Below are 26,220 nucleotides of genomic sequence, written 5' to 3' on the forward strand. Positions count from 1 at the left end.
ATAGGGTAACTCCACAAACGGCCCTGGCTTCCACTGTGTCAGACTGAAGGACGGTAATGGAGGGGCCAGACAGAGCAGTTCTGTGTTATCAAGGTGCTAATGTCAATTATAAAGAAAGGACAGTGACTGAGACAGACCCCTCACAAAAAAACAATGTGGATGCTGCTCTAGGCATTCCCTGGGTACGGGTCACCGTCTCCTCTGTGACAACTGAGCCCACACATAGAATCCTACTGAAGAAACCCACCGGAAGGAGATAACAGCAAAATAATCAGGGAAGATGCCCGTAGTGACAAGGAACTTAAAGGAAGAATCTACTGGGGCACCAAGGCCCACTGTACATTGTCAAAAATGGAATCAGTCTGTATTTTTAAATGGCAAAAACATTGAATGCAACAGGTAATTCCTTAAACCAGGTTGGCAAGTCCTGCTTTTTTCAAAGAATTAAAGGAATACAGTTGTCAGAACAGTATGGATATTTTCATGTGAGTTTTTCCTTTCTTTTCCTTTTGGCTAGACGGGGGTGGGGAGAGAGAAAGCTTAGGAAACATGGCCACCTCTTAGAGCCACGAGGAGGCAGGCCCGCTCTCCCCTGCTTGCTGTAGATAACAGCATATGGGCAATCTGTCAGCTGTTCCCAAATGACCTGGGGCTAGAGCATGGCAGGAGTGTGGTATGCTACATTCTCCTTCAGATGTCACAGTTCTGGAAGGATATCAGGTGGCCTAAGTCATGATAGGGTGTACTTGAAACCCCTAACCAAGGACTCCAAGTTGTTGGAGCCAGTGCGACCCTTACCTGCTCGTGCATGATTTCAGAAAGCTCCTTCGCCATTTCCCTGTAGTTGGCTTTCATTTCTTCCTGATACTCGAGCTGGTCTTCTTTAATCAGACGTTCGTTTACCGCCAAAGCTTGACCGCAGGCTTCTACAAATTGCCTGGAATGGTACAGGTGGGAGAAACAAAGGCACGCAGAGGATAAGGCATGAGTCCAACCAGCAGCATCTCTCTCCCGAATGAGCACGGAAATGATCGAAACTCGAAGAGAAAAAGATGCTTTCAGTGTGCTTTACCTGAAAACTTCCTTAAGCAGCTTCACTTTATTGTCAGGGTATCGCTTTGTGTTTGTGTCATCTAAGAAAGCTCGCGCATATGCTAGTGGGCCAGCATTGACCTAGACAAAGAGCAAAGATTTTCAATTGCATTAGCAAGAAAATCACCATGATCATCTGTTCAGTTTCAGTTTGCAGGCACTAAAAAGCCTGTTCGCGTGAGCTACTCACAATCCCTGCCGTCCAGGAACTTAAGCCCAAAAAGAAAGCACAAAGCTCACTCTGTTGCACACCGCTTGATTCCATGATCTCAGCCATCTTCAGGGCACCTGTGATGTTGGTTTACTTTACGTAAGAAGAAACCAATGCTTGGAAAACTTAGGGGCCTGTTCAAGTTTGAAGAGTCAATAAGCAAAACACCAGAGATCACAGCCCAGGTCTTCCAAATCCAGGTCAAGGATTCTTACTTCCAAGGTGTTTAGTTACTGGGATTTGTGCTGCACTACACTCAACTAACAGGCCAATCTGGTGAATTCAGTGAAAAATTGAAAAATACAGTAACTATTCCAGTTTTTAAAAACAACTGTTCATTTCATTGAATTGTATAGACAGCCATGGGCAAACTGATTTGCTATCCTGGGATGAAGTGAGCATTTGTGGTGTGCTGGAGAGCTAGATGTTAGGAGCAGACAGCACGGTGACTGAACCAGAACCCTGCACCATCCTTGCAAGCAGCTAAGAAGGGTCTGCTGATTCTGGATAAGTAAGTAAAGGTAAGAATGTGGTGAGAAAGAAGGCTGGACACACTGGGATGGGAAGAAGAATGTTCCAGGCGTCTGAGACAGCCTGGGAAAGAACGTGACTATGTGGTCGCTGCTTGATATTTCCCGGAAGGTCTGGTGAGCTTAGCAAGGAATTAGGGGAGCTCTCCGTGTGTGGTTCTGACCCAGGGTAGGCAGGACTTGTCTAGCAATGGCAGGAAAACTGAGCCACAGGAACTCACACCAGATGTGGAGACAGGAGGGTTCCAGGTTCCAGCCACAGTGGTCAGAGGGGGACCTCTGAGCCGGGGGCAATGGGTGAACAGCCCAAGATGCGTGAGGGTAGAACTCAGCACCAGGCTGGTGCGTGGGGGGAACCATATTCATCACCTGAAGATGACCCAAGTGACTGATTGGCTAAAATGATACAAGACGGTCCGTATTTGAAGAAGATAGAAAGAGGAAGGCTGATGAGACTCCATAAGGTATAATAACAAGATCTTGGAGTGCAATGACAAGAAGCTCCACAGACGGCTCTGCCCAGTAAAGCTGCAGCGCAAGTGAGCTGCTTGATGAAACGATTACAGAAATACGCAAATAAAACGATAAAGTTAATTTCCTCTGGCTGCAACTTTGTTGTTACTTTGGTAGATATGAGTATAAACTTAATCTTCTCATTTCAACATGGAATTTCTTGCTTTTTAAGATGACTGGGAATTTTATAAAACACTAAGGTTACCATCAAATTAGCAGGGCATATTTTGCCTTTTACAAAGCTCAATGGTCCAGCCCTACCCTGGACTGGTGCCACACCCCTCCGGTGGCCTTTCCATAGGGGCTGGATGTTCCCAGATCATGTTGATTGAGTGGTTTTGTTTTTAGCTACAGAAAATTGTGGCCTCTGGACCTGTTACATAATCACTCACGTTGCTGGAATACTTATGTTCACTTGCTAACTTATTTTGGCACATATGTCTTTGAGACTATAAGGAAAGATTAAAAACATCTGTAAATGCTTTTGTGGTGAATGACACAAAAATGTTGGGCAACAACTCGTGGTTCTTTAGCGTGGATCTGATGGGAAGTTGACAAAATATAATTTAAGAAAGTGAACCAAAAAAACCAAAACCTATGCATTATAATCTACATGTAACTTTCATAAACATACCCTTCTTGAAAGATAAAACAGTAGGATATACAAATACATATATACACACGTACATATACATATGAACAAACATGTGTTTGAACTATATACACTTAAAAATACCAGAAAGTAAGAGTCATACTTGTTACTGGAGAAAGTGATTAAACATTTACCAATCAACTAGGAAACCAGCTAAGTAAGATAACTTTTTAAAAACCTCTTATTAAAGTATAATATACAAATGGGAAAGCACATATATCACAAGTGTATAGCTTGATGAATTTTCACAAACTGAACATATATGTTAGTATCTAGATCAAACATGATCTTTTCAATAAATTGTGTACATCACTTGGAAGGTCATATGGAAAAAGTATATCCTGACCCTCACACTATAACATACACAAAAATCAATCCCAGATGGACTGCAGAGCTAGATGTGGATGCTGAGCAAAGGAGGAAAACCTAGGAGAACATCCGTGAAATTCTGGAGTAGACACAGATTTCTCAAAGAGAACATAAAAATGCTACCAATAAAGAAAAACTGATTGATTGGGCTATATTAAAATAATGAATTCATTAATCAAAAGATGCCATTAAGAGAGTAAAACTTAAAGGTACTTTTTTGGATACAACTTTCATAGAAAACAGCAAACAACAGTTTTATAGGAAAATCTACTGCTCTCCACATTTCTTTGTATTTAGAAGAGTCTTGATGCTTCTAATTAGGCATGCAGAATTCCCCAAATACTCACAAATCAGGGTAGTGTATGAGATCTGGCTCTTGTCCCCACAGACAGTCAGTCCTCATGGGGTGGGGGACAGGGATCATGAGGTTTCCTCCCCCTCTGATATCAGGAGAAATGTCACAGACATTGGGGGAAGGGAGCAGGGATCACTTGGTAAACCGAGGCTCTCAAGTAGACCTTGTTGGTGGAAACGACTCTCAAGTCACCCAGGGGCAAGGGTTTCCCCTGCTGCCCTCTGGCCTGCTGTGCCTGGCTCACCTGAACACTCACGCTGCCCTGGAGTTTGAGCTGCAGTTTGATCATGTCCACCTCGGCCGAGGAGCACAGCTGCCGGAGCTCCGCCACCTTCTTACTCATCTCGTCAATGGCCACCTCGATGGGGTTCAGGTCAGTGTGGTGCTGGTACATGACAGGGATGCGCTTCTTCACATAAGGGAAGCAGTGTATGGCTGCAGAGGGTGAGCCCCGGAATTACTGCACGGCTTGCACAAGCTTTAGTGTTACTGAGCTGATTATTATTAGAAGTGATTATTACAGATGTCATTATTACTTACATTTTTAAAATAAGGAACCCAAAGCTTGCCAGAGACACATACTACTACTTGGTGGAGCTAGAATATTGTCTTCCTTTACAATCGTGTAGCTCATAAAGTCAAGAGAGTTGGGTCCTTGTTATCCTTTTAATGTGACAAGCGTGTCTTTCAATAAATCAGGTTATCATTCCCCACTCAAACCTTCCTTGGAAGCTCTGAGGTCTGAATGAGTTAGTGGATATAAGATGACTCTGACAACATAAAAAAGACTAAACAATTTTGAGATACTACATAATAGACTACGTCCAGAAAATAGTTCCATAAAAATACCCTTGAGAAAATTCATTTTTGTCCATAGAATAACTTTGAATCACATGCTAAGTTTGCACAAAGCTGAGAAATCAGTAGAAAATAATAAATAAGAATATATTCCTAGGGTGGACACGGTGCTTACACCTGTAATCCTAGCACTTTGGGAGGCCAAGGCTGGTAGATCACTTGAGTCCAGGAGTTCAAGACCAGCCTGGGCAACGTGGCAAAAACCTAATTTTTGTAATTTTGTAAAAAATAAAAAAATTAGCTGAGTGTGGTGGTATATGCCTGTAGTCCCAGCTACTGCGGAGGCTGACATGGAGGGCTTGAGCCCAGGAGGTCAAGGCTGCAGTGAGCTGTGATTGTTCCACTGTACTCCAGCCTGGGCTACAGAGTGAGACCCTGTCTCAAAAAAGAAAACAAAAACCACTCCCCTAAAACCCAAACCAAAAAAACACAAAGAATATACTCCTAAGCAAAGGATTTCATGAACCAGAAATTCACAAACTTTTGGAGCCGTAGTGCTAATAAAGGTATTTTGAAACTTACAGCAATGAATAAGAAATAAAAATATTTACTTTTTCTTATATATTTTTTAACAAAAAAATCTGATTAATATTGTTTTCCTTTAACATAATGAGATACCTAAACATCAACACAAAGGAGTTAATTTAAAAATGAACAGAAAAACAGCAGGTTCTCATTTGCTACTTCACATTTCTTGTTGCTCTATATACCATAGAAATATCTATAATAAGCCGGGCGCGGTGGCTCACGCTTGTAATCCCAGCACTTTGGGAGGCCGAAGCGGGCGGATCACGAGGTCAGGAGATTGAGACCACGGTGAAACCCCGTCTCTACTAAAAATACAAAAAATGAGCCGGGCGTGGTGGCGGGCGCCTGTAGTCCCAGCTACTCGGAGAGGCTGAGGCAGGAGAATGGCGTGAACCCGGGAGACGGAGCTTGCAGTGAGCCGAGATCGCGCCACTGCACTCCAGCCTGGGCAACAGAGTGAGACTCCGTCTCAAAAAAAAAAAAAAAAAAAAAAAAAAAGAAATATCTATAATATTCTCACTTGACATATATTTACTAATAGGCAGTAGATATGTACTTAAAAGCTTATTTTTTGAACAAGCAAACGTCAGATGGGAGTGGTCCTGATCTCTAGTTAGCAAGTGGCTAGTGAAGAGTTTAACTGGGAAGGACTCATCACAGGATGGGAAACAGGGCCAGCCCCTGTGAAACACAGAGTTCTGATGGGCCACCCAACATCTGGACAAAGGCGGAAAACATGTCCACCCTGAGGCAACCTCATTTGTCACGTACTTATAGGCCTGCTGCCTTTTCCCAATGTTTTATCAGTGAAAGGTGAAGGGTTCCCGACTTGGTTTCACAGATTTTAAGTGGTAGCACTGGGGATCCACAAAGCTCCCTGGTAGGATGGTGAGGACTCGGCCTCACTGCTCCCTAGTCAGGGAGGCAGTGCTGGCAGAGGCCTGCTTGTATTTGGACAGAGGGCTGTGCTTCAGGGGAAGAGTGGGACTGCCTTCCTGTTTCTGAGGAAGGAGGTCAACTCCAGGTTCCCAGTCTCCTTTTGCTTTCTCTGGAACACAGATCATGTTCCACCACGGGTATATTTACTCATCTGGGTACTGTTTATCATCTATCTCCTCTGGCTAGAATGCCAGCTGCACAGGCCCACAGATGTCTGTTTCATTAGCATGCCAATGGGAACATGGTCAGTGTGCAATACATTTTGTTGAATGAATGAATGCATTACTGCCCAAATGGCTGCATGAGAGTCCAAACTGGCTCTGGAAGGTGGACAATTAGGTGACCGACTGAGCCAGCCCTTTAGAAAGGAGGACGGGGAAGGCCCAGTGATAAGTATGGTGACTGCTGGTCTGTGTCTTGAATAGAAAGTGGAGGGCCAGAGGCTAATCCAGGTTTGGAAGACTCTGGAATAGTGACTGGGAAGAAACTCCTTAGCAAAAGTTCCATGAAAGAAGGAGGAGAGGCTTCTCCTCGCCCCCCTTCTTTGGGACAGGCTCAGAAATTTCCACTGAAGGAGGCTGGAGGGTGATCATGAGGTTTTTCAAATGATCGCACAGTTACAGTCAGCTGACTGGGAACTACCCAGGAAGGTGAGCCTTTTCCTGGTGTAGAGGGCAGGGAAGGCCTGGGCTCCCTTTGACCTTTGGAAGGCCAAAGGTTAGGTACGAAGCAATGCAATGGAAGAAAAACCTGAGGGGTTGATAATTTGAGGGAAAACCCTCAGGTCCAGCCTTCAGAATGCCCTGGTGTGTGTATCTAGCTCAATAGCAGATGAAATCTAGCAAAAAATGAAGAACATTCCTTCCCCTGCTTCTTACTATTTACAAAGTTATGACAATATAATGAGATAAGTGTCCTAACTCGCATTTTACAGATGAGGAAACTAAGGCATAGAGAGGAAGAGTGATCTGCCCAAGGTCACACAATGAGGTTGTGACCCAGGCCTACAGGACCCCCAGGACAGCCTCGCCATTGCTTAGGCTGTCTCAACCCACGGCTGTGGACGGCAATCCCCAAGCCAACAACACAGGTGTCTGCCCCACCTCTCTCTGCAGCGCACTCTCTGTTCTCGCAGATACAGAGCATTACTCAATGTGCTTTATCTAATCTAAAGTAGTCTCTAACAAAGTGATGAACTGTAACCCTGGAGAAATGTGCCCTGGGAAAACAGCCTATGGCAATGAATGTTGATGAATCCGTACACTGCCTTAACAATAACCATACTAAAAAATCCTGACCCTGACTCAGCAGTGAACCAGGTTTATTAAAGGCAGCAGTTCTCTAATCTGAGCATGCACCAGGATAACCGGGAGGGCCTGTTGAACACAAAGAGCTGGGCCCCGCTCCCAGAGTTTCTGATCCAGCAGTTTCGGAGGTGGGGACCTGGAACTTCCATCTCTAACAAGTTCCCTGGGGGTGCTGATGCTGCTGGTCCTGGACCAACCTTGGGTAACCAGTGACTTAAAGGGTCAGAAGGAAAGTCATCACAGCTGAACCATAAACACTGTAAGCTGGTGATTCCCATAAAGTGATTCCAACTCGAAGTGCAGTTATTTGGCTTAATGAGAATTTGCTACTGATGTGTGCATTAAAAAAATAATTAAATTATTTGGGGTGGGGTGATGTTTGTGAGGACAATGTTATTTGTGCTTTATATATGCTGTCTTCTTATTTTACAAGCAGGATTTGGCACACTTTAAGAACACAGTTTTAACTTTTATCTCATTTCCCTCATAGGGAGTGTGAAAAGCTCCCTGCAATATGCTGTCCTGGGCTAATTCATAAAAACCTGTATTTTGTTTTTTTTTTTGGTAACAGCTTTACTGAGATATAAACACCACGCCATCCAATCTGTCTTTTTAAAGCATATACTTCGCCAGTGAGAGCTGATAAGCACCTGGGTGCAGCATCTCCACAGCGCTCCTTCCGCTTATTATGAAAGTGTGTATTAATTACCCAGATAGAAACTCAACAACCCCAACTTCCGGGGAGCAGGCCCTTTCCTGGTCTGACTTAACTGGAGCCACTCTTTGGAAGACGTGTGGTGAAAACTGGCACACCTGGCATTCTGAACGGCCCTCCCACTGATACTTCTTGGTCAAGAAAGCATTTTATGTTAGGTTACCCCAGTGATGTCACTGACCCTAACGAGGCAGGGATGGGTCAAGCTCTCCCACAGAAGGTAAAAATCACCCCAGGATGACTGGACACTTGCCAGGGACCAGAAAATGATGCAAAACACATTTCCCAGAGTGGGTTATCACTGGCTAAACAGTGCCAAAGGGATCAGTGAAAACTGCCTAAGCTGGACTCGTGGACAGCCATTAAATGCAGTGAGCTTCCTGGCAGAGAAGGCATTCAAGTGGCAGCTGGCCAGCCCCCGGGGGCAATGATGTGGGGCGATCCAAGCTCACATCCCATTTACTCACAGCCTGAGACCGCTGAGCAGGTCCATGCTAGAACCTGAGACGGGTGTGTGAGACGGGTCCCTCCCTGTGCGGAGACCCAGGACTGAGTATGGCTGCTGGACCTGGAGTCCATAAGTCACCTTAGACTGTGTGCAAAAGCATCTGGGCACATAAGGCCCGCTATTTTCATCAGATTCTCAGAAGGGTAAGTGACCTTAGATTGGATATGAGCTTCTGGTCTTGTGGAAGAAGGAAGTGTCAACAGATAAACAGAAAAACATCCCAAGTATTCAAAAGGAAGCACTAGATAAATGTGAAACTGAAAAGGGTGTGGTGTGGGGGTGGCTCACTGAGCTAGAAAGGCCCTTCCAGTCCTGAAGCTTCTGAACCCCTCTGGACAGCTCTTTGGCAAGGCGTCCGGGCTCGTGTCCATGTGGCTTCTGGGGCCCATACCTGTCAGGATGGTGCGCCGTTTGCACTGCTCTTCCACCCCGCCCTGCCTCTTCCCGGTCTGCGTAAATGGCATCTCAAACATGAAGCGGCGGATGTTGTGGGATCTCTCAAACTCTGTTTTCCTTTCTTGCAACTCCTTTTCGTCAAAGAAGGGGATGACGTGAGTCACCTGGATGTACGCATACTTGGAATCCAGATCCTTAGGGTTGACCTTTAATTGAAATAGCACAATGGGAGATTGGTGCTCCATGAAGGAATCACTCAGTCCTTACCTACATGGTATTTTCCAACGTTTTACTATTAGTAAATATAACGGAGAAAAGAGTACAACAAACATCCACACATCCACCACTTGGATCAACAACTGCTAGCAGTTTGCTATATTTGTTTCAAATATACATACACATACACTTATGTATGTGCACACACACACACACACACAGACTTTTTTTTTCCAGTGGAACCGTTTCAAAGTAACTGGTACACGTCAGGATACTATAGTCAGCTTCTCCTAAAAATAAGGACATTTGCTTCTATAACCGCAATACATTATCATGCCTACCCAAATTAACACTGATTCCCTAATACCATCCAATACCCAGTCTACATTAACATTTTTTCAAGTGTCTCCAGAATGTTAGTTATAGATATTTGTGTTTGGATCAGAATCTAATCAACAATCATACTTTACATTTAGGTTGTTATGTCCCTAGTCATGTTTAATTTAGAAGAATTCCCTATCGTTCATTTTTCCCATAACATTGAATTTTTTTATTTGTTATTTTTTTTGAGACAGAGTTTCACTCTTGTTGCCCAGGCTGGAGTGCAATGGCGTGATCTCAGCTCACTGCAACCTCTGCCTCCAGCGTTCAAGCAATTCTCCTGCCTCAGCCTCCCGAGTAATTGTGACTACCGGTGTGTGCCACCATGCCCAGCTAATTTTATATTTTTAGTAGAGACAGGGTTTCTCCATGTTGGTCAGGCTGGTCTCGAACTCCCGACCTCAGGTGATCCGCCCGCCTTGGCCTCCCAAAGTGCTAGTTTTCTTATCGAATGACCTCCAGTCTGGATTTCTCTGATTGTTTCTTAAACTGCATTTTTAATATATTTGGCTTAGAGAGATAAATGTTTATTTTAGCAATAACGTTTGGAAGCTAGGCCTCCAAATTATCATTAATCTACAGACAGCTGTGATTAGATGCAACAGCTGCAGATCAATTAATTTAATACAGGTACAGATTAATCTAGACTAATCTAATAATAAATTTAGTTTCTGTTTAACACATAAATACTTTTAAAACCACATTGCTAGAGTTGGTGGTACTTTCATTTCTGTGACATGATAGAGAATTAAACATAGGCATTTCCTATGCAGAAACAAAAGCTAATTTATTAGGAAGACAAATCAACAAATCAATTTTGCACATTTTAATTGTATTTAACCTTCTAGAGCAATAAAAAGGGACACAAAAGAAATGACTGTGCAGAGCACATGGAGACCATACCAGTATAAGGCAGGCAAATGAAAGAGAACTGTTCTCAAAACAGAGATGACTGTGAAGAAAAAATGAAAAACAGATGGAAAAGTGCCTGAAACTTTAGAAGAAAATACATAAAGTCATAGAAAGTTATTACTTGGGCCAGACTCGGTGGCTCGTGCCTATGATCCTAGCACTTTGGGAGGCTGAGGCAGGCAGGTCACCTGAGGTCAGGAGTTGGAGAACAGCCTGGCCAACATGGTGAAACCCTGTCTCTACCAAAAATACAAAAATTAGCCAGGTGTGGTGGCGTGCTCCTGTAATCCCAGCTACTCGGGAGGCTGAGGCATGAGAACCTCTTGAACCCAGGAGGCAGAGATTGCAGTGAGCTGAGATCATGCCACTGCACTCCAGCCCAGGTGACAGAGCCAGACTCCATCTCAAAAAAAAAAAAAAGTTATTATTTGTATTTTAGAAAAAGCCATTTGGCCATTCATTCTAATTGTATCCAAACCTATTAAAACTTAACTTTCTTTAGCAGGAATAATTTAAAGGCAGTGGGAGTGAAACCGTCTTGCCCCATGTTTCACCTTCAGGAAGCAGAGGGAGACCTGACCTCCTGGAGATGTCCTGAGGAGGGTGGGACACGCAAAGGTACAGGACAAAGGTGCAGGTTCCAAAAGGGTCTTCATGAGAACAGAATGCCAGAGAACAGCTCTCTAAGCAGAAAATGATCGCCATTCCCACAGTCACGCTGTTGGTGAGTTCATTCCTTGGCCTGTCCATGTGTCCATTCACCCATCCGCCCATCTGTTCACCTGTCCTTATATCCAGCTGTCAGTGATAGAGTGGCAAGTCATGTGCTACGTGCACAGAGAGGTGCAGTGAGTAGCAAAGCCACGGGCCTCATTCTGTCAGAGTTTCCAAATAGCTGGACTAAAAATGACATATCCCATCAGATGTTAATTATTTTGTAAAATTAGATGTTTTAAAAATTAGGCGATACAGATTTTTTAATGTCAAGCATGTAATGGAAAGCACTAAAGGTATTAGGAAGAAAATACACCTGCCACTCACGGCCAAGGATCCTTAATATTTTTCTTGAGTTTTTTTCTATACACATTTAAAAATATATAATATGTAATCAATCACAACATTACATTGCTATGAAACTTATCCAAACATGGTCATACCTTGCCAGAATCCTGTATCATTTTGACATTTTCAGAACCAAACTTATCGGAGTACAGTTTAAGGAGTCTCTGAGAAATTTCCGACAGAGGGGTGAGTTTGGGTTCCTTGTAAATATACTCCTTTCCATCTTCATCTTCAAAGAATCCCTGTGACATAAAGCACAATTAGAGCAATCCCTGAATGTAAGCCTAAGGCTTACCACCTAGGAAGTGTTCTTTTATCACAAGGGGAAAAAAAAGGAATGAGTCTAAAAATCCTACTTAAATGGGTTTTCTGAATGAGAAAGAAAATGCTAATAACATGAAGTCTAGGTGCAAAGATAAAGGAAAAACACAAAATTGCAAACTTATTCAAGAATGCAGTCATTAAGTGTTGAGTGAAATGAGAGATTTTGGAAACAAGACTGTGCTGTCCCAGGGAAGTCTAATGGGAGTCAAGCCTGTTTCACTTTCCCAAGAAGCAGAACTCACTAGAAAATGATGAGCAGCCCACGACAGGCAGGCTCAGAAGGGGACATGCCTCCCTTCTCCTGACGGCTCCCATACACACAGGATTTTATGGCATAAACTGAAGCATTTGGGGGTCTGGAGTAGGTTTAGTAAAAGTTATGTAAAGCTTGTATAAATTGTATTTTGCTTTACCGATGAGAAAAAAATATTAAAGACCTGTAGCTCAATATCAGAAAATATTTTCATATCACCAGTCATCATCTGTTTTAGCACCAATCATGTTTGACTACAAGGCTTAGAATTGCATGGGAAGTGAAAAAGGTTGAAAATTAAAAAGTCCAACCGGGGTTAATGTTTAAAAGAAAATTTTTTAAAAGTTTCTCATGTAAATTAAGAGAGAGAAAATGGTGCACAAAACAGTAAAAAAAAAATGCAAGCTAGCATGAAACAAAAAACATCCACATCAAACCAGGAGTTTAGATGCAGTAATTTCACTATATTACTTGCTTTTTAGGCATTTACTGTAATTACCTCCACATCTGTTTCACTGTCTGTAAACTGGTATTGCTATAAAGTTATAAAAGACAATAACAGAATAAATTGAAGGTTATATAATGCTCATAGAAAACCACATGCCCTAAATATATGTATTATAATTTATACCATTTAATAATGTTAGAGACTTGAAGGTTAAAATTTAAGTTAAATTTAGATAAACCCTTTTCTACAGGGTTTCTGAAATACTGTAATTGTAAATATACTTGTGGAGATATTATATTACAAAGGATAAAGATGCACAGGCACAAAGGACACCAGAAAGTCTTAATTTTGGTTTAAAACATGCAATATATATGTATAAGAAAACAGGTGATTTATTTCTGTAAATGGAATAAAATGTTAATTTTTTTGGAGTTTGTAATAACTAGACAGATAAACATACAGACTTGAAAAGGAAACTTGCAAACCACACTGAAGTACCAAAGATGTTGTAAGAATGTCTTATGGAGGAAGAACTTACCGCTGCCTTAAGAAAGTAATAAAGAAAAGACAGGAAGAAAGAAAAAAAGCAGAAAGTTTACTACTGAGGAAGATAAGAATCATACTAAATATGACAAATTCATCAAATTAGCAATTACAGAAAACAGAATTTATAAGATATAACTTTATTATAGTTTTTTTTTTTTTAAAGGACTTAGGACAGTCTGCAGAATGGACAGGAGGCTCACCTGCCCGAAGAAGGCTACCCGGAAGTAGGTCCCCAGAAGCCTGCGGCCCGAGTGCATGACCTCGGTCACTTTGCTGTAGGCTCGGTGCAGCGTGTCATACAGATGGGCCAGCCTCTGGAAAGCAGAACAAAGCCCATTTCTTCCCATGTGCAAACAGGAGAATCGATTTTAAAATAACAAATGTGATAATGGAGGTGAAAAGTCCTCGAACTTGAGTAAAAATACACACACACACATTTTGGCTGTACAACTTGTAGTGATCACTAATGAATGGTAACATTTCCCACCCAAAGGCCAGCCCACATGTGAGGACCCATCACATTTCCACATTAGAATAAGCAAACCCTGTTTTCAAGTTAAGGTGCGATGTCAGAGATGGTTCCCCAACGTGATTCTTGGCCTTTGCTTTTCCTGCTCCGTTTGATATGCCTGGAGAAACTGGATGACCTCCCAAGGCCAGGATGGGCGGAAGGGACACCATTTTTTCACGTAGGTGGAGTAAGGAAGCTTTCTGAGAAAAGGGACACCTGGTGATCACAAAACTCTGTTCATGGCAGCCTTTCAAAAGTGGGGTGCCGGGTGGTTACCCTGTAGTTTGAGATGTGGGGGTCTCCACAGAGGCGGGGCCCAGGTCTGGGTGATACCCGATGACTATTTGGAGATGATGACTGGCCACCACCTTCAGCGTAACGTGGAGGGTCAGAGACTCCCCCGCTCATCACTGGCCCGTGGCCTGCTTCCTCTCTCGCACATACGCGGGTCTGGGTATATGTCACAGCGTCGTGCTCTCAAACAGGAAAAAAACAAAAAGGCACTCCCATACCTCAAAGTCCCTCCGCTTCTCATAAATGGGGATGATGAGTTTGTAGATGTCGGCGATGAGCTCATAGCGCTCGGCTTTCCAGAGTCCATCTGCGCACTGCTCAAGGAGCTCCATCAGCACGTCCTGATCAAAGAGGAGGGCCAACAGCAAGAGAAGAGCGTTACGGGGAATGTGACATGGCACCCCTTGCAGAATGCTAAGTGCTAAGACTGCGAGGAGGAACTTTTCACAACAGACAACATGTGTCAACACTCACTTCCACACTTATAACAACATTCTTTTTTAGGGAGCCATTTTTTCAATCATGGTCACAAGCAAAAGCGAAAAAGGATCACCCTCCACCACTGTGTAATACGTGGAAAAACCGACACTGATACCATCACAGGGGCTCTCAATTTTTGTTCCTAGTTGTCTTAATAAATATCATCTAGAAATTTCTTTTTCTTCTGAGGAACAATAACAATGCTAAGACATGGAGCCTTACTAAGCATGATTTTAACATAAATTAAAGGGATTTAGTGATGGAGTGTGGTGGGCACCGTGCCTGCTTCACCTTGGACATTTCTACCAATTGAAGTTTGAGTAGTTACTCTGCTTCCACTAAAGCCCTTGAACTTTGGAGGAAGTTAACACTACCCATGGCTCAAGAACTGTGGCCTGGACTTCCACTAATCAGAACAAATCTGTTTCCTGGCCACAGTCATTGCTTCATCATGGGTGGACATGTGACCTAAGCAGGCCAATCAGGGTGAATTTTTTGGACCCCAGCTTGGAATTCTAAGAAATGCTCCTACCAGACTGTAGCTTGGCTGAGCTGGCATTCATCTCATGGCCATAGAAGGGGGCCTGTCTGCCTTAGTAGCAGAGTGAAGGGCCTCCCTTCTGCTGCCCAGCAAAGTGATCGTGTCATGAATAACTCTGTTAAAGGTTTGGATTGATTGATAATCTCTCTGTGGAATGTCCCAGTGGGATCCAATACTTGATCTCTAATGTTTAAGCCCATTTTAGAAGGGTTTCATTAATGATGCTGAATTAATTTTAATTTGTTGATTTGTTACAAATAGCTTTGGTAAGGTGTCTATTCAAATCTTTTGCTCATTTTTCTACTGGATTGCTTATTTTATTATTGAATTTTGAGAGTTCTTTATATAGTGTGGATAAAAGTCCTTTACCAGATAGGTGATTTGTAACTATTTCTCTCAATCTGTGGTTTGTCTCTAGGTTTTTTTTTTTTTTAATATTAAATTTATTTTAGCTTTTTTGAGACTGGGTCTTGCTCTGTTGCCTAGGCTGGGGTACAGTGGCATGATCTTGGCTCACTGTAAGCTCTGCCTCCCAGTAGCTGGGATTACAGGTGTGCACCATCATGCCTGACTAATTTTTTGTATTTTTAGTAGAGATGGGGTTTCGCCATGTTGGCAAGGCTGATCATGAACTCCTGCCCTCATGTGATTAGCCTCAGCCTCCAAAAGTGCTGGGATTACAGACCCCAAGCCTATGCCTAGGTTTTCTTAACAGTGTCTTTTAAAGAGCAGAAGTTTTTAATTTTACAAAGTTTATCAAGTTTTTATTTTCTGGATTGTGCTTTTTATGTTATATTTAAGAAATATTTATCTAACCCAGGTTCACAAAGATTTTCTCTTATGTTTTCTTCCAGAAGCTTTATAGTTTCACATATGTGTCTATTTTACATTTTACATTTTAGACTGTGATCCATTTTGGGTTATTTTATAATGAAGTGTAAATATTCTTTTTTGCATATGTATATCCAATTGTTTCAATACCATTTGATGAGAGACTATGCTTTCTCTATTGGATTGCCTTTGAAGCTCTGTCAAAAATCAACTGATCACAAGTGTGTGGGTCCACTTCTGGACTCTCTGTTTTATTCCACTGATATATGTGCCCATCCTTGTGCCAAACCACAGGATACTTTTTATGCTATTGTAAATAGCACTTTTAAAATTTTGATGATCACTTTAAAGAAAAGTGCTTTGTTTGAATAAGATTAAATATCATCCAGCTTGTTTCTAAAAATTATATTAAGTAATCATGAACTATATAGTAAAACCATAGTATAAGAATGAAGAAGGTTAATTTTTGTATACTAATCTTGTATCCTGTGATCTTGCTAAATTGACTTAACAGTTTTAGTAGCTTATTTTCCAAGTTCTTTGGGATTTTCTCTTTATAACTATGTCTTATGTGAATATGGAAAGATTTATTTCTTTTTCTTGCCTTACTACACTGGCTAGAACCTCCAGCATGATAGTGAATAGTCAGTAAAGCAGGTATTATGGTCTTGTTCCCAGTTTTAGGGGCAAAGCATTCAGTCTTTCACAATTAAACATGATAGTAGCTATAGGTTTTCTGTAGACAGTCTTTTTGTTTTCAGGTTAAGGAAGTTCCTTCTATTCCTCGTTTTTTTTTTTTTTAATTATGAATAGATGTTGAATTTTGTCAAATACTCTTTATGCATCTACTGAGAAAATCATATGGTTTTTCCTATTTATTCTGTTGATATGATGAATTAATTTGATTGGCTTTTCAATGCAGAGTCAACTATGCACTCCCTGAATAAATGCTACGTGGTCATGATGCATTTCTCTGTTTTATGTATTGCTAGATTCAATTTACTAATGTATATATTTTTAATTTTAATTTTTTTTTTTTTGAGACAGAATTCCACTGTCGTTGCCCAGGCTGGAGTGTGACAGCGTGATCTCAGCTCACCACAACCTCTGCCTCCTGGGTTCAAGCGATTCTCCTGCCTCAGCCTCCCAAGTAGCTGGGATTACAGGCATGTGCCACCACGCCCGGCTAATTTTTTGTATTTTTAGTAGAGACAGGGTTTCTCCATGTTGGCCAGGCTGGTCTTAAACTCCTGACCTCAGGTGATCCACCCACCTCAGCCTCCCAAAGTGCTGAGATTACAGGCATGAGCCACCGCACCCAGCCTTCAATTTACTAATATTTTACTAAGGGTCTATAGTTGCTTTTGAAAATGTTTATATCCTTCACAATATTGTAAATGAAGGGCAAGGCCTGTGTTTTTCATTACCAGCCCTAATGTTTCACTACAGGACTAATGCCTACAAAGATTACAGATTCAAAGTAAATAAACATTTTTAAAGCAGTTGTGACTCAATTTACCAGAAAACGCTATCTAAGCAAGACCATTTACCTCCTGCGTCATATTTATAGCACACGAGTCACAAAAGTGTCATTTGTGTGACTGAACTCTGTACCGGTGCTTATTAAAAGGTACATCAGTTTTCTCCTGCTTTTATTGCAGGTCTCATAAATACAAACACTAAAGCCAGACACATGTAGTAACCACCACAGCAGCAAAAAACACGAAGAAATCAGAAAAGGTTTTCACACCAACTCTTTTCCTTTGTATCTGCATTATAAAGAAGTACGTCTTTTTTTTTTTTTTTTTTTTTTTTTTTTTTGAGACAAGAGTCTCATTCTGTCGCCCAGACTGGAGTGCTGTGGTGCAATCTTGGCTTATTGCAACCTCCGCCTCCTGGATTCATGTGATTCTCCTGCTTCAGTCTCCCAAGTAGCTGGGATTACAGGCATGTGCCAGCACGCCCAGCTAATTTTTGTATTTTTAGTAGAGACAAGGTTTCATCATGTTGGCCAGGCTGGTCCCAAACTCCTAACCTCAAGTGATCCACCCACCTCGGCCTCCCTAAGTGCTCATGCCTATAATCCCAGCACTTTGGGAAGGCACGGTGGGTGGATTGCTTGAGTTCAGGAGTTCAAGACAAGCCTCAGCAACATAGTGAAACCCCATCTCTATAAAAAAAACAAAAAAATTAGCTGGGCATGGTAGTGCATGCCTGTAGTCCCAGGTACCTGGGAGGCTGAGGTGGGAGAATGACTTCAGATGAGGAGGAGGAGGTTGCAGTGAACTGAGATTGTACCGCTGCACTGCAGCCTGGGTGACAATCAGATTCTGTCTCAAAATAAAATAAAATAACCTTAATTTTTACTAGGCTATATAATCTATGTAATCCCACAGGGTCTCATACACATTGGGTAGTCCAGTATCTATCAGATGAGTGAATCAATGTGTACTTTTCTTAGTAATATTAATGATATTACTAGATAATAATAGCTGTCCTTGTCTGTAAGGAAATAAGCTAAGATTCCCTTTACCAAAGCCTTGCATTTCTGGCATATCTTAGGTCAAAGACACTGCCAGTGTGTATTTATTATCTTTACTCTCAGCGGTGTTGTGGGACTGCAGTAGAGGTGGAAGAATTCTAAGAGGACCCAGCTTCCCATGGGGAAGACATATTGTATAACAAGGCATCCTTCTGATAATGAAACCATCAAGGGCATAGAACTTTTCCCATTTTAAAACTCTCCTGAGGTTTACTTATAGACTCATCATTTGGCCCCTTTGGTTCTCATTTTTGGGCTTTTTCAAAGAGAAATGTGAAGTTTTTTTGTTTGTTTGTTTGTTTTGTTTTTTTGAGACGGAGTTTTGCTCTGTTGCCCAGGCTGCAGTGCAGTGGCACGATCTCGGCTCACTGCAAGCTCTGCCTCCCGGGTTCACGGCCATTCTCCTGTCTCAGCCTCCCGAGTAGCTGGGACTACAGGGGCCTGCCACCACACTTGGCTAATTTTTTGTATTTTTAGTAGAGATGGGGTTTCACCATGTTAGCCAGGATGGTATTGATCTCCTCACCTCGTGATCCACCCGCCTTGGCCTCGCAAAGTGCTGGGATTACAGGCGTGAGCCACCGCGCCCGGCCGAGAAATGTAAAGATTTGTGGAAAACTACAACCAGCCCACTAGTAAGCCATGGTCCACACAGTAGATGTAAATCTACAATGACACCCTGTCCATTGTGGATCAGGTTGGAGACATAAAGAGTCTTAACTCCACGCCATACCAGTTATAGCATAATAATAATCTGGCGCAATTTTAATGCAATCTCATTAAAAATGAAAAATTCTTCTCAAAGAGTTACCAAAGTTACAACTATGTGTCCTCACCACCACATCATTGAGTCACCCATCTATTGTATCATTTGTTCAAACATTTATCAAGCATCTACTACATGCAAGGCACAGTGCTTGACACTGGGGTTACAAAACAAATCTATATAGATAGGATTAAGTTTCTATAATTTATAAAAATTACTCAATAGATTTTTACCAAATGTGAAGGGCAAGTTTTGCATGGTCTATTAGGCTATGTGTCATGAATGAAATTTGCTTCCTCAAAGACACACACTTCATATTCCCACTCCCACCTTTCAGTTTCACCTGACTAACCCGATCCTCTTTTCAGACCCAGCCAGTCATCACTCTCCTCAGCTTTCCATTCCTCCCCTTCCCTTGTGGCTGGACAGATGCCGCTCCTTCCTGCCTCCCTGCACATTTCATTATCAGTGCACTCCTGCCATGTTTTACCATCTCTTCCTGGACCTTGCTCTCATATGAGACTCTGGGCTCTAGGAGACGGAGCATTTCTTCACCTGACCTCACTACCATCCAGGGACTCACTGACTACTGTTAAATGAATCAGTACCCGCTCTGAGGTCATCCTCAGAGCAGCCAGAACTGACGTACTAGAGACTCAAGACCACCAACAGGAAGAGACGTGATATACATGGTAAGACACGGAGGAGAGAGGAAAACCCAATTCAAATACATGCCCAAAATGCAAGTTGCAGGGGCAGGCACTCTGACTTGAGAGCAACGGGTACTGATTCATTTAACAGTAGTCAGTGAGTCCCTGGGTGGTAGTGAGGTCAGGTGAAGAAATGCTCTGTCTCCTAGAGCCCAGAGTCTCATATGAGAGCAAGGTCCAGGAAGAGATGGTAAAACATGGCAGGAGTGCACTGATAATGAAATGTGCAGGGAGGCAGGAAGGAGCGGCATCTGTCCAGCCACAAGGCAAGGGGAGGCATGGAAAGCTGAGGAGAGTGATGACTGGCTGGGTCTGAAAAGAGGATCGGGTTAGTCAGGTGAAACTGAAAGGTGGGAGTGGGAATATGAAGGAAAAGAGAAGAGACAGCCCAGTTTGCAGGAACAGCCCAAGCAAAGGCAAGAGGGTGAAGGCAGCACAGCACGGGAGGATTCACATGTAGTTTGAGGGCCTGGAATCTAAAATCGCAATCAGAGTGGTAAGAGATGAGGCTGCGGAGGTGGGAAGGGATATGTTCACTGAACTGGCACACTCGGAGCTTCCTAAGTCAAACATAAATTAATAATCAACTGTAGATAATTTTATGAGACATAAAAACATACATAGACACACATCAACTACCATAACAGAAAATAAGGTATTATATAAGGAAGATCTTATTACTTGGTTTTAAAATGATGGTCTGTGTATCCAAGCAAGATATCTGTATACAGCAGGCTTTCAGGTATATTTTAAGTAGCCCTAGATTTAGTCAGTTATTAAATATATGCCAAACAGAATTTATGGGTGGTCTCCTGAGTCAAATGTTTTTAACTGATAGACTAAGATTTGGGGTTTTTTGTTTGTCTGTTTGAGACAGGTCTTGCATGTAAGATGTGCTTGCTTCCCCTTCACCTTCTGCCATGATTATAAGTTACCTGATGCCTCCTAGCCATGCTTCCTATTAAACCTGCAGAACTGTGAGTCAATTAAACCTTTTTTCTTTATAAATTACCCATTCTCAGGTAGTTCTTTATAGCAGCGGGAGAACAGAGTAATACACTGAGCTTTTTTTTTTTTTTTTTTGTAGGGATAGGGTCTCACTATGTTTCCCAGGCTGGTCTTGAATTCCTGGGTTCACATGATCCTCCAGCCTCTGCCTTCCAAAGTGCTGGGATTACAGGTGTGAGCCACCACATCTAGCCTAAACTATGATTTGAATACATGCTATTTTTACTCTTGTGTAGTCAAATTATAAACAACTGAAGAGTTTAATAACAATGAAACCTGAATTTAAGTAGCATGTAAGTATTGATATATATGTATGTACCACATGATATAGATAATTGAGTTCATTATGGGAGAACCTGTTATATTTGCTAAAAAAAAAAAAAAAAAAAAAAAAAAAAAGATGGGCTTCAACAAGGGAGAGTCTCCAAAATGGCTGGGAAATAGGAAAGTTTGATAAAGTAGATAGAGCTTAGTAAGTATTTATGAAATAAGTCTCACAATTTGATGGTTATCAAGAATTAGGAAACAACAAATCATTAAGTTTTATAGTCTACTGAACATTATTTTGTCTTCTTTTCTGACTCAGAGGCCATTCAAATTCTATAGTGTATCAGTCCAAATATCACTTATTATTATAAATAAATGGTATTATACACTATAAAAAGCAGAGTTAGCATAGATTTTACCCAATAACAAACTAAAAATAGCTTTTATATTACAAAAGTAAGTCCATCTCTCATATAAGTAGAGTGTGGATTACTGAACATTAAATCGTAATTTAGTAAGCTAAATTATTCAAGTTAATGTCAACTCTATACCTAATCCTTTACAGCTTCTGCATCAAGTAACAATTCTTTGAATAGAAGTAACTGGTAATCACTGGCAGTTAAGTTTGAGAAACCATACATCAATACAAAATTATACAGTCACAAAGACCAAGACACAATAACTAAACATTGGAGCATACATGAATAACATTATCAGCAGAAATTCCAGTTGTTAATTTAAATTCTCAGCAATCATTGCACCTGAAAACCAGAACAAATCCAGACAATGGTCAGATAGTGATAACCTTACAGGGCAGTCATAGGGAGTGCCTGATGGTTTTACCACTTTGCTTACAATTTAAATTCCAAAATTTTTTTCCCATATTGTTGACATATACAAAGAACTGTTAAGTAATAACTGGTTGGGGGAAAATATTTTATAATATATTTATATTTTTAATATTATAAAATATGTTATAATATTTAAGTCTAGGCTAATATCAAAATATTAGCCTAGACTTAAAAGGAACTCAGTGCAACAAGTTCATAAGCCATCAAGGAAGCTTTTAAAAATGTAATTAGCCAGGCTCATTTTAGTGTGCCACAGTGATGCAACTGAAGGCACTGAGCATCTGTCTCTGGAAACAACACATTAACACTGTGTGTGTGTATGTGCACACACATGTGCATGAAAATGCCTGCATGAGCCTATGTCTGTGCAGGGTTAAACATTTTTTCATTGAGATACCATTTGCTCTATTTTAGGATTAATTTAACTAACCTTACCTATGAAGCTGGATGCCATCAGTATTACCTACCATTTGGGAATAACTGCAAATGTGTGACCTGGCTTAGGCAATGGTGTGCTATCACAGCGTAATGCGCATTTCTACTATATCATCATTTCCCAAGGTACAGTGGAGGACCACTTACATCAGAATAATCACCTTGGATGCTTATTAAAATACAGATTCCCGGGCCCCACACCCACCCAACAAAATCTGGGTTTGGGGGGTAAGGATGGGAATCTATATTTGTAGCAGGGATCCAACTAATTCCTAAGAACCTGAAAGCTTGAGGATTCTTGCACTGGGTGAAACTCTCTGAGGCAGGGACTTTCACTTACACATCCCGGAGCTAGCACACGGCACATGGCCAGTCTATGGAATTCATCAACATATGTCAATCTAGAAATTTCCAAGTCATGAAGAACTCAGACAACTTCCAGTTCAGACTGGAGGGACTGTGGTTGAGGTGTTTCTCCTCAGAGGGTAGGAAGCAACAGCAGGAGTGTAGTGTGCTACGGCAGGGATCACAGCTTACTCACTGTCAGACCTCTGGCCCCCAGCTTAGTGCCAAGGAAGCCCAGTCCACAATTGCAAAATGAAGCAGGGCAGTATGTGCTGGCATCCAGCAAAGGTGGAACAGCTACCCAAACTCCACTGGCCAAGTTCCCTACTCACTGCCACTACTGTTGTGGAGAATCGCTGTAACAGTGAGGATGTGCCACGTGACTTTCATGGCCCCAGGAGCACTGTCAGTCAGGGGTAAAGTGGAGATGAGCTAGCCCTAAAGGCTTAACCACCACACTTGGATGAGACGTAAACAGTAATCCCTGAATATGTTCTGTTGATGTCTCTGTCTCCTGGGATAGTCTATGGATGTAAACACTTAATGTTTCTTACTGGCAACTATATTCCTGAATAGAAACAATTTTGACTAATAGAAGCCAGAGACTGGCCTAGTTAAGTCCATATAATGTTTATTACATTCAGCAGCAATTCTGCAATGGCGAGACCTGTTGTTCTGTAAAACAACAGTTTTGTGTGCTAGATACAGTCAGTTCTCACCATCCGAGGTAGTTATGTTCTATAAAGTCACTGTGAGTTAGTGAACACTTGTCTGCTTCCTAGAGAAAATGCAAGGTTCAGTTCCTGGGAGCCTCTGGTTATAACATTTTCATTAACCAATCAATACCTACACTTGTTTTATGTGTTTTGTTTAAAGACATCTAACTAACTATTGTTGATTCATTAACATTAAATATATAGCCAACAGCACTAGAACTCACCCCTGAACAAAGCTTATGTAACTCACACATGGCAGTGTTCTTGCACTTATTGAACCCCAGACAGCACTTAAGCGCTGCCCTGGGGCCATTTTAAACAGCAAACCGCCAACAAAATCCACACAAATGTGAAAAACATGGCATTAAGTAGACCACCAAAAAGAGGCCTGTTCATAGTGTTACAGGAAAGGGGTCCCGATCCAGATCCCAAGAGAGGGTTCTTGGATCTCGTGTAAGAAAGAATTCAGGGCAAGTCCACAGTGCAAAGTAAAAGCAAGTTTATTAAGAAAGTAAAGTGGTGAAAGTACAGCTACTCCATAGACAGAGTAGGGTGTTCCTGAAAGTAAGAGGAGGAACACATCCACCCCAGGTACATTACTCGTATATATGGGGAGATGTGCTCTGCTATGGGGATCTGTGATAAAGGATTAATTTTCTTAATTACTGTATTTTGCAAAAATCGATATTATTAGCTTTAAAGAAAAATCAGGAATGCCTTTCTTCTCCAGATATTGAGATATCTGGACACTCTCAAGTCTGGGTCTGTCTAGTAAACATTATTAATTTGATCCCTTAACCATAAACATCTAGAGGCTCAGAATGCCTTTCTGGGAAAGCAGCCCAGCAAGTCCCAGCCTCATTTTCCTAGCCCTCACTCAAGATGGAGTCATTCTGGTTTGAACGCCTCTGACAATGGGATGAGAGCTGCAACAAGAAGCAGAGTGTTGCCTGGTTTGGCCTCAGCTGGAAACATAGTTGAGTGGTAAAATCTTTTGATGCTCTGTACATATCCCTGAATGACCACAAAAGTACCACGGAGTATTGATTTGGGGGCTACAAAGAAATTTCAGCAGATAGGTGGATAATGAGGATCACCTGTGCTTTCTACTTTTTCCCTCTGGAGCTCCTCCCTGCCCTGTTCTCCCAGGCTCTGCTCTGGGAAGCAGACACAGCAGGACTCGTGCATGGCGACCTCCTGTCTGGTTGCTGTTGAGTTTGGCCAAGGACAGGCCCCAGCAGGAGGCTGGGGGGCAGGAGGAGAGTGAGGTGGGCAGTTACTCCTTCCCTCCCTGCGTGGGTGCCCCGAGGAGTCCTTTACTAAAAAGCTCACAGGTCCTGCCAGGTGGTCCTTCTATGTAATTTCTCCCTTTCTCCCTAAGGGTAAGGGGTGACACCCAGCTGCTGCTAACCTCGGGGCACTGCAACATTCCTTGTTGGCTTCCCTAAACCCTCTCTGAACTTTTAAAAACAGTTCCTTTCTTAGACTTTCTTCAATCTCCGAACTATGCTATCTGCATCTTTCCAGGACCTTGGTACTGCATTCGTTAACAAGGGAGGGATCTCAGAACTACATGGGCCATGGGGAATTCTGACACCACAGGAAACTCTGAATTCTTCAATCTACACAGGCTCAGTCTTGCAAAACAAAATTGTGAATAGGAATTGGGGGTTTCTCTTTATTAATCAAAAGCAGCTGGAAAGGAGTCTGCTCTTCAGATCAGAGTCAAGGAAGGTGGAATTGGTGCCAATAAAAACTCATCTGAGGCCTGCTGCTAAGAGAATTGAGTATTTTTAGGTAGTGTCCCTTAAAAAATCACTTTAGGAGAATGTCTCAGGCATTTAATGATATCTAATAATGTAGATGAAAAGGGCAATGATTTTTATTCAACTGTGTTATACACTTATTTCCCATCAGATTTTCCCCAAAGTCCTTCCTCTCTGGCAGAGATTTTCATCTCTCTTTTTCTTGCAACATCCTGGCAGCCAATGCAAAAACGTGCCTGGTAATTTCTGCTTCCCTGTCTTTTAGAACACGTTAGTCTTTCTGCTGCCCGTTAGTTTCAATCTGGATGTGCAAGGCTCACTCAGGACTTTATAACCCTGCTGTGTCACATCCTAATCACCACAGATTGTCATGTACTATGGACCTTGTTAAAGATTTACTAAGTTTATGCTTCAAGGACAAGGTGACGAATCCATCTTCTGAAAATAGCTGATAAAGGGGTCCTTATCACAGGCTTATTACTTAGAGGGGACGCCATTCACAATTTCCCCAAGGCTGTCTGCACTTAATTTCACAGGCCAATTCATTAGGCTCTAACATAATAACTATCTCAGCCTGTTACTCAATCAGATGAGCAAATGCAAGCTTCATCTTATCAGCTCTGCAGGATAGGTCACTAAAAATAGTCTACTTTCCAATCTTTCATTGTTCCTGGCATCGTTGCTTTCCTTATCTAATTCCAAACAAAATGGTACACTCCAGAGGTCTGACTTGGCAGAGGCGCCAGGGTGGATTCTGCAAGGAGACAATGCAGTCATGCCTCTTCTCAGAGAAAAACTCAGCTGAAATTTCCCTGAAGTGAGGAGTTCAAAGCCAAGAGTATGTGGGCCTTGATCCTTCAGTGGCAGGTTTCATATTTGAGAGTAAAAAGTAAAACAAACAAACAAACAAACAAAAAAGACCATCCACCCAGGCCTTTCAAGGTGGAGAAACAGCACAACTGTTAATACCATGTAATAACCAATCTATTTCTTTTTTTGTAGGATACCTAGAAAACTTTATTGGGGTTTAAATTATCTTAGT

At 41.9% G+C, this 26,220-nt stretch overlaps 1 protein-coding gene across 30 annotated transcripts in view; it reads right to left on the reverse strand.

Annotated features, from left to right (window-relative positions):
• DOCK9 (dedicator of cytokinesis 9) overlaps positions 1-26,220 on the reverse strand; it is a 293,699-nt gene that overhangs the window by 2,801 nt on the left and 264,678 nt on the right. For 16 of the 30 annotated variants that reach the window (XM_030813623.1, XM_030813617.1, XM_030813608.1 and 13 more), the window contains 9 exons: positions 14,139-14,261; positions 13,316-13,429; positions 13,108-13,113; positions 12,621-12,656; positions 11,640-11,786; positions 8,969-9,179; positions 3,967-4,157; positions 1,073-1,173; positions 799-937 (listed from right to left, as the gene is read on the reverse strand). In XM_030813623.1, the coding sequence (XP_030669483.1) occupies positions 799-937; positions 1,073-1,173; positions 3,967-4,157; positions 8,969-9,179; positions 11,640-11,786; positions 12,621-12,656; positions 13,108-13,113; positions 13,316-13,429; positions 14,139-14,261 (1,068 nt within the window). The remainder of the gene's footprint in view (positions 1-798; positions 938-1,072; positions 1,174-3,966; positions 4,158-8,968; positions 9,180-11,639; positions 11,787-12,620; positions 12,657-13,107; positions 13,114-13,315; positions 13,430-14,138; positions 14,262-26,220) is intronic. The other 14 variants (XM_030813620.1, XM_030813610.1, XM_030813597.1 and 11 more) reach the window with 2 other exon arrangements.

The sequence above is a fragment of the Nomascus leucogenys genome, chromosome 5 (assembly GCF_006542625.1).
Source record: "Nomascus leucogenys isolate Asia chromosome 5, Asia_NLE_v1, whole genome shotgun sequence".
NCBI classification, from domain to species: domain Eukaryota; kingdom Metazoa; phylum Chordata; class Mammalia; order Primates; family Hylobatidae; genus Nomascus; species Nomascus leucogenys.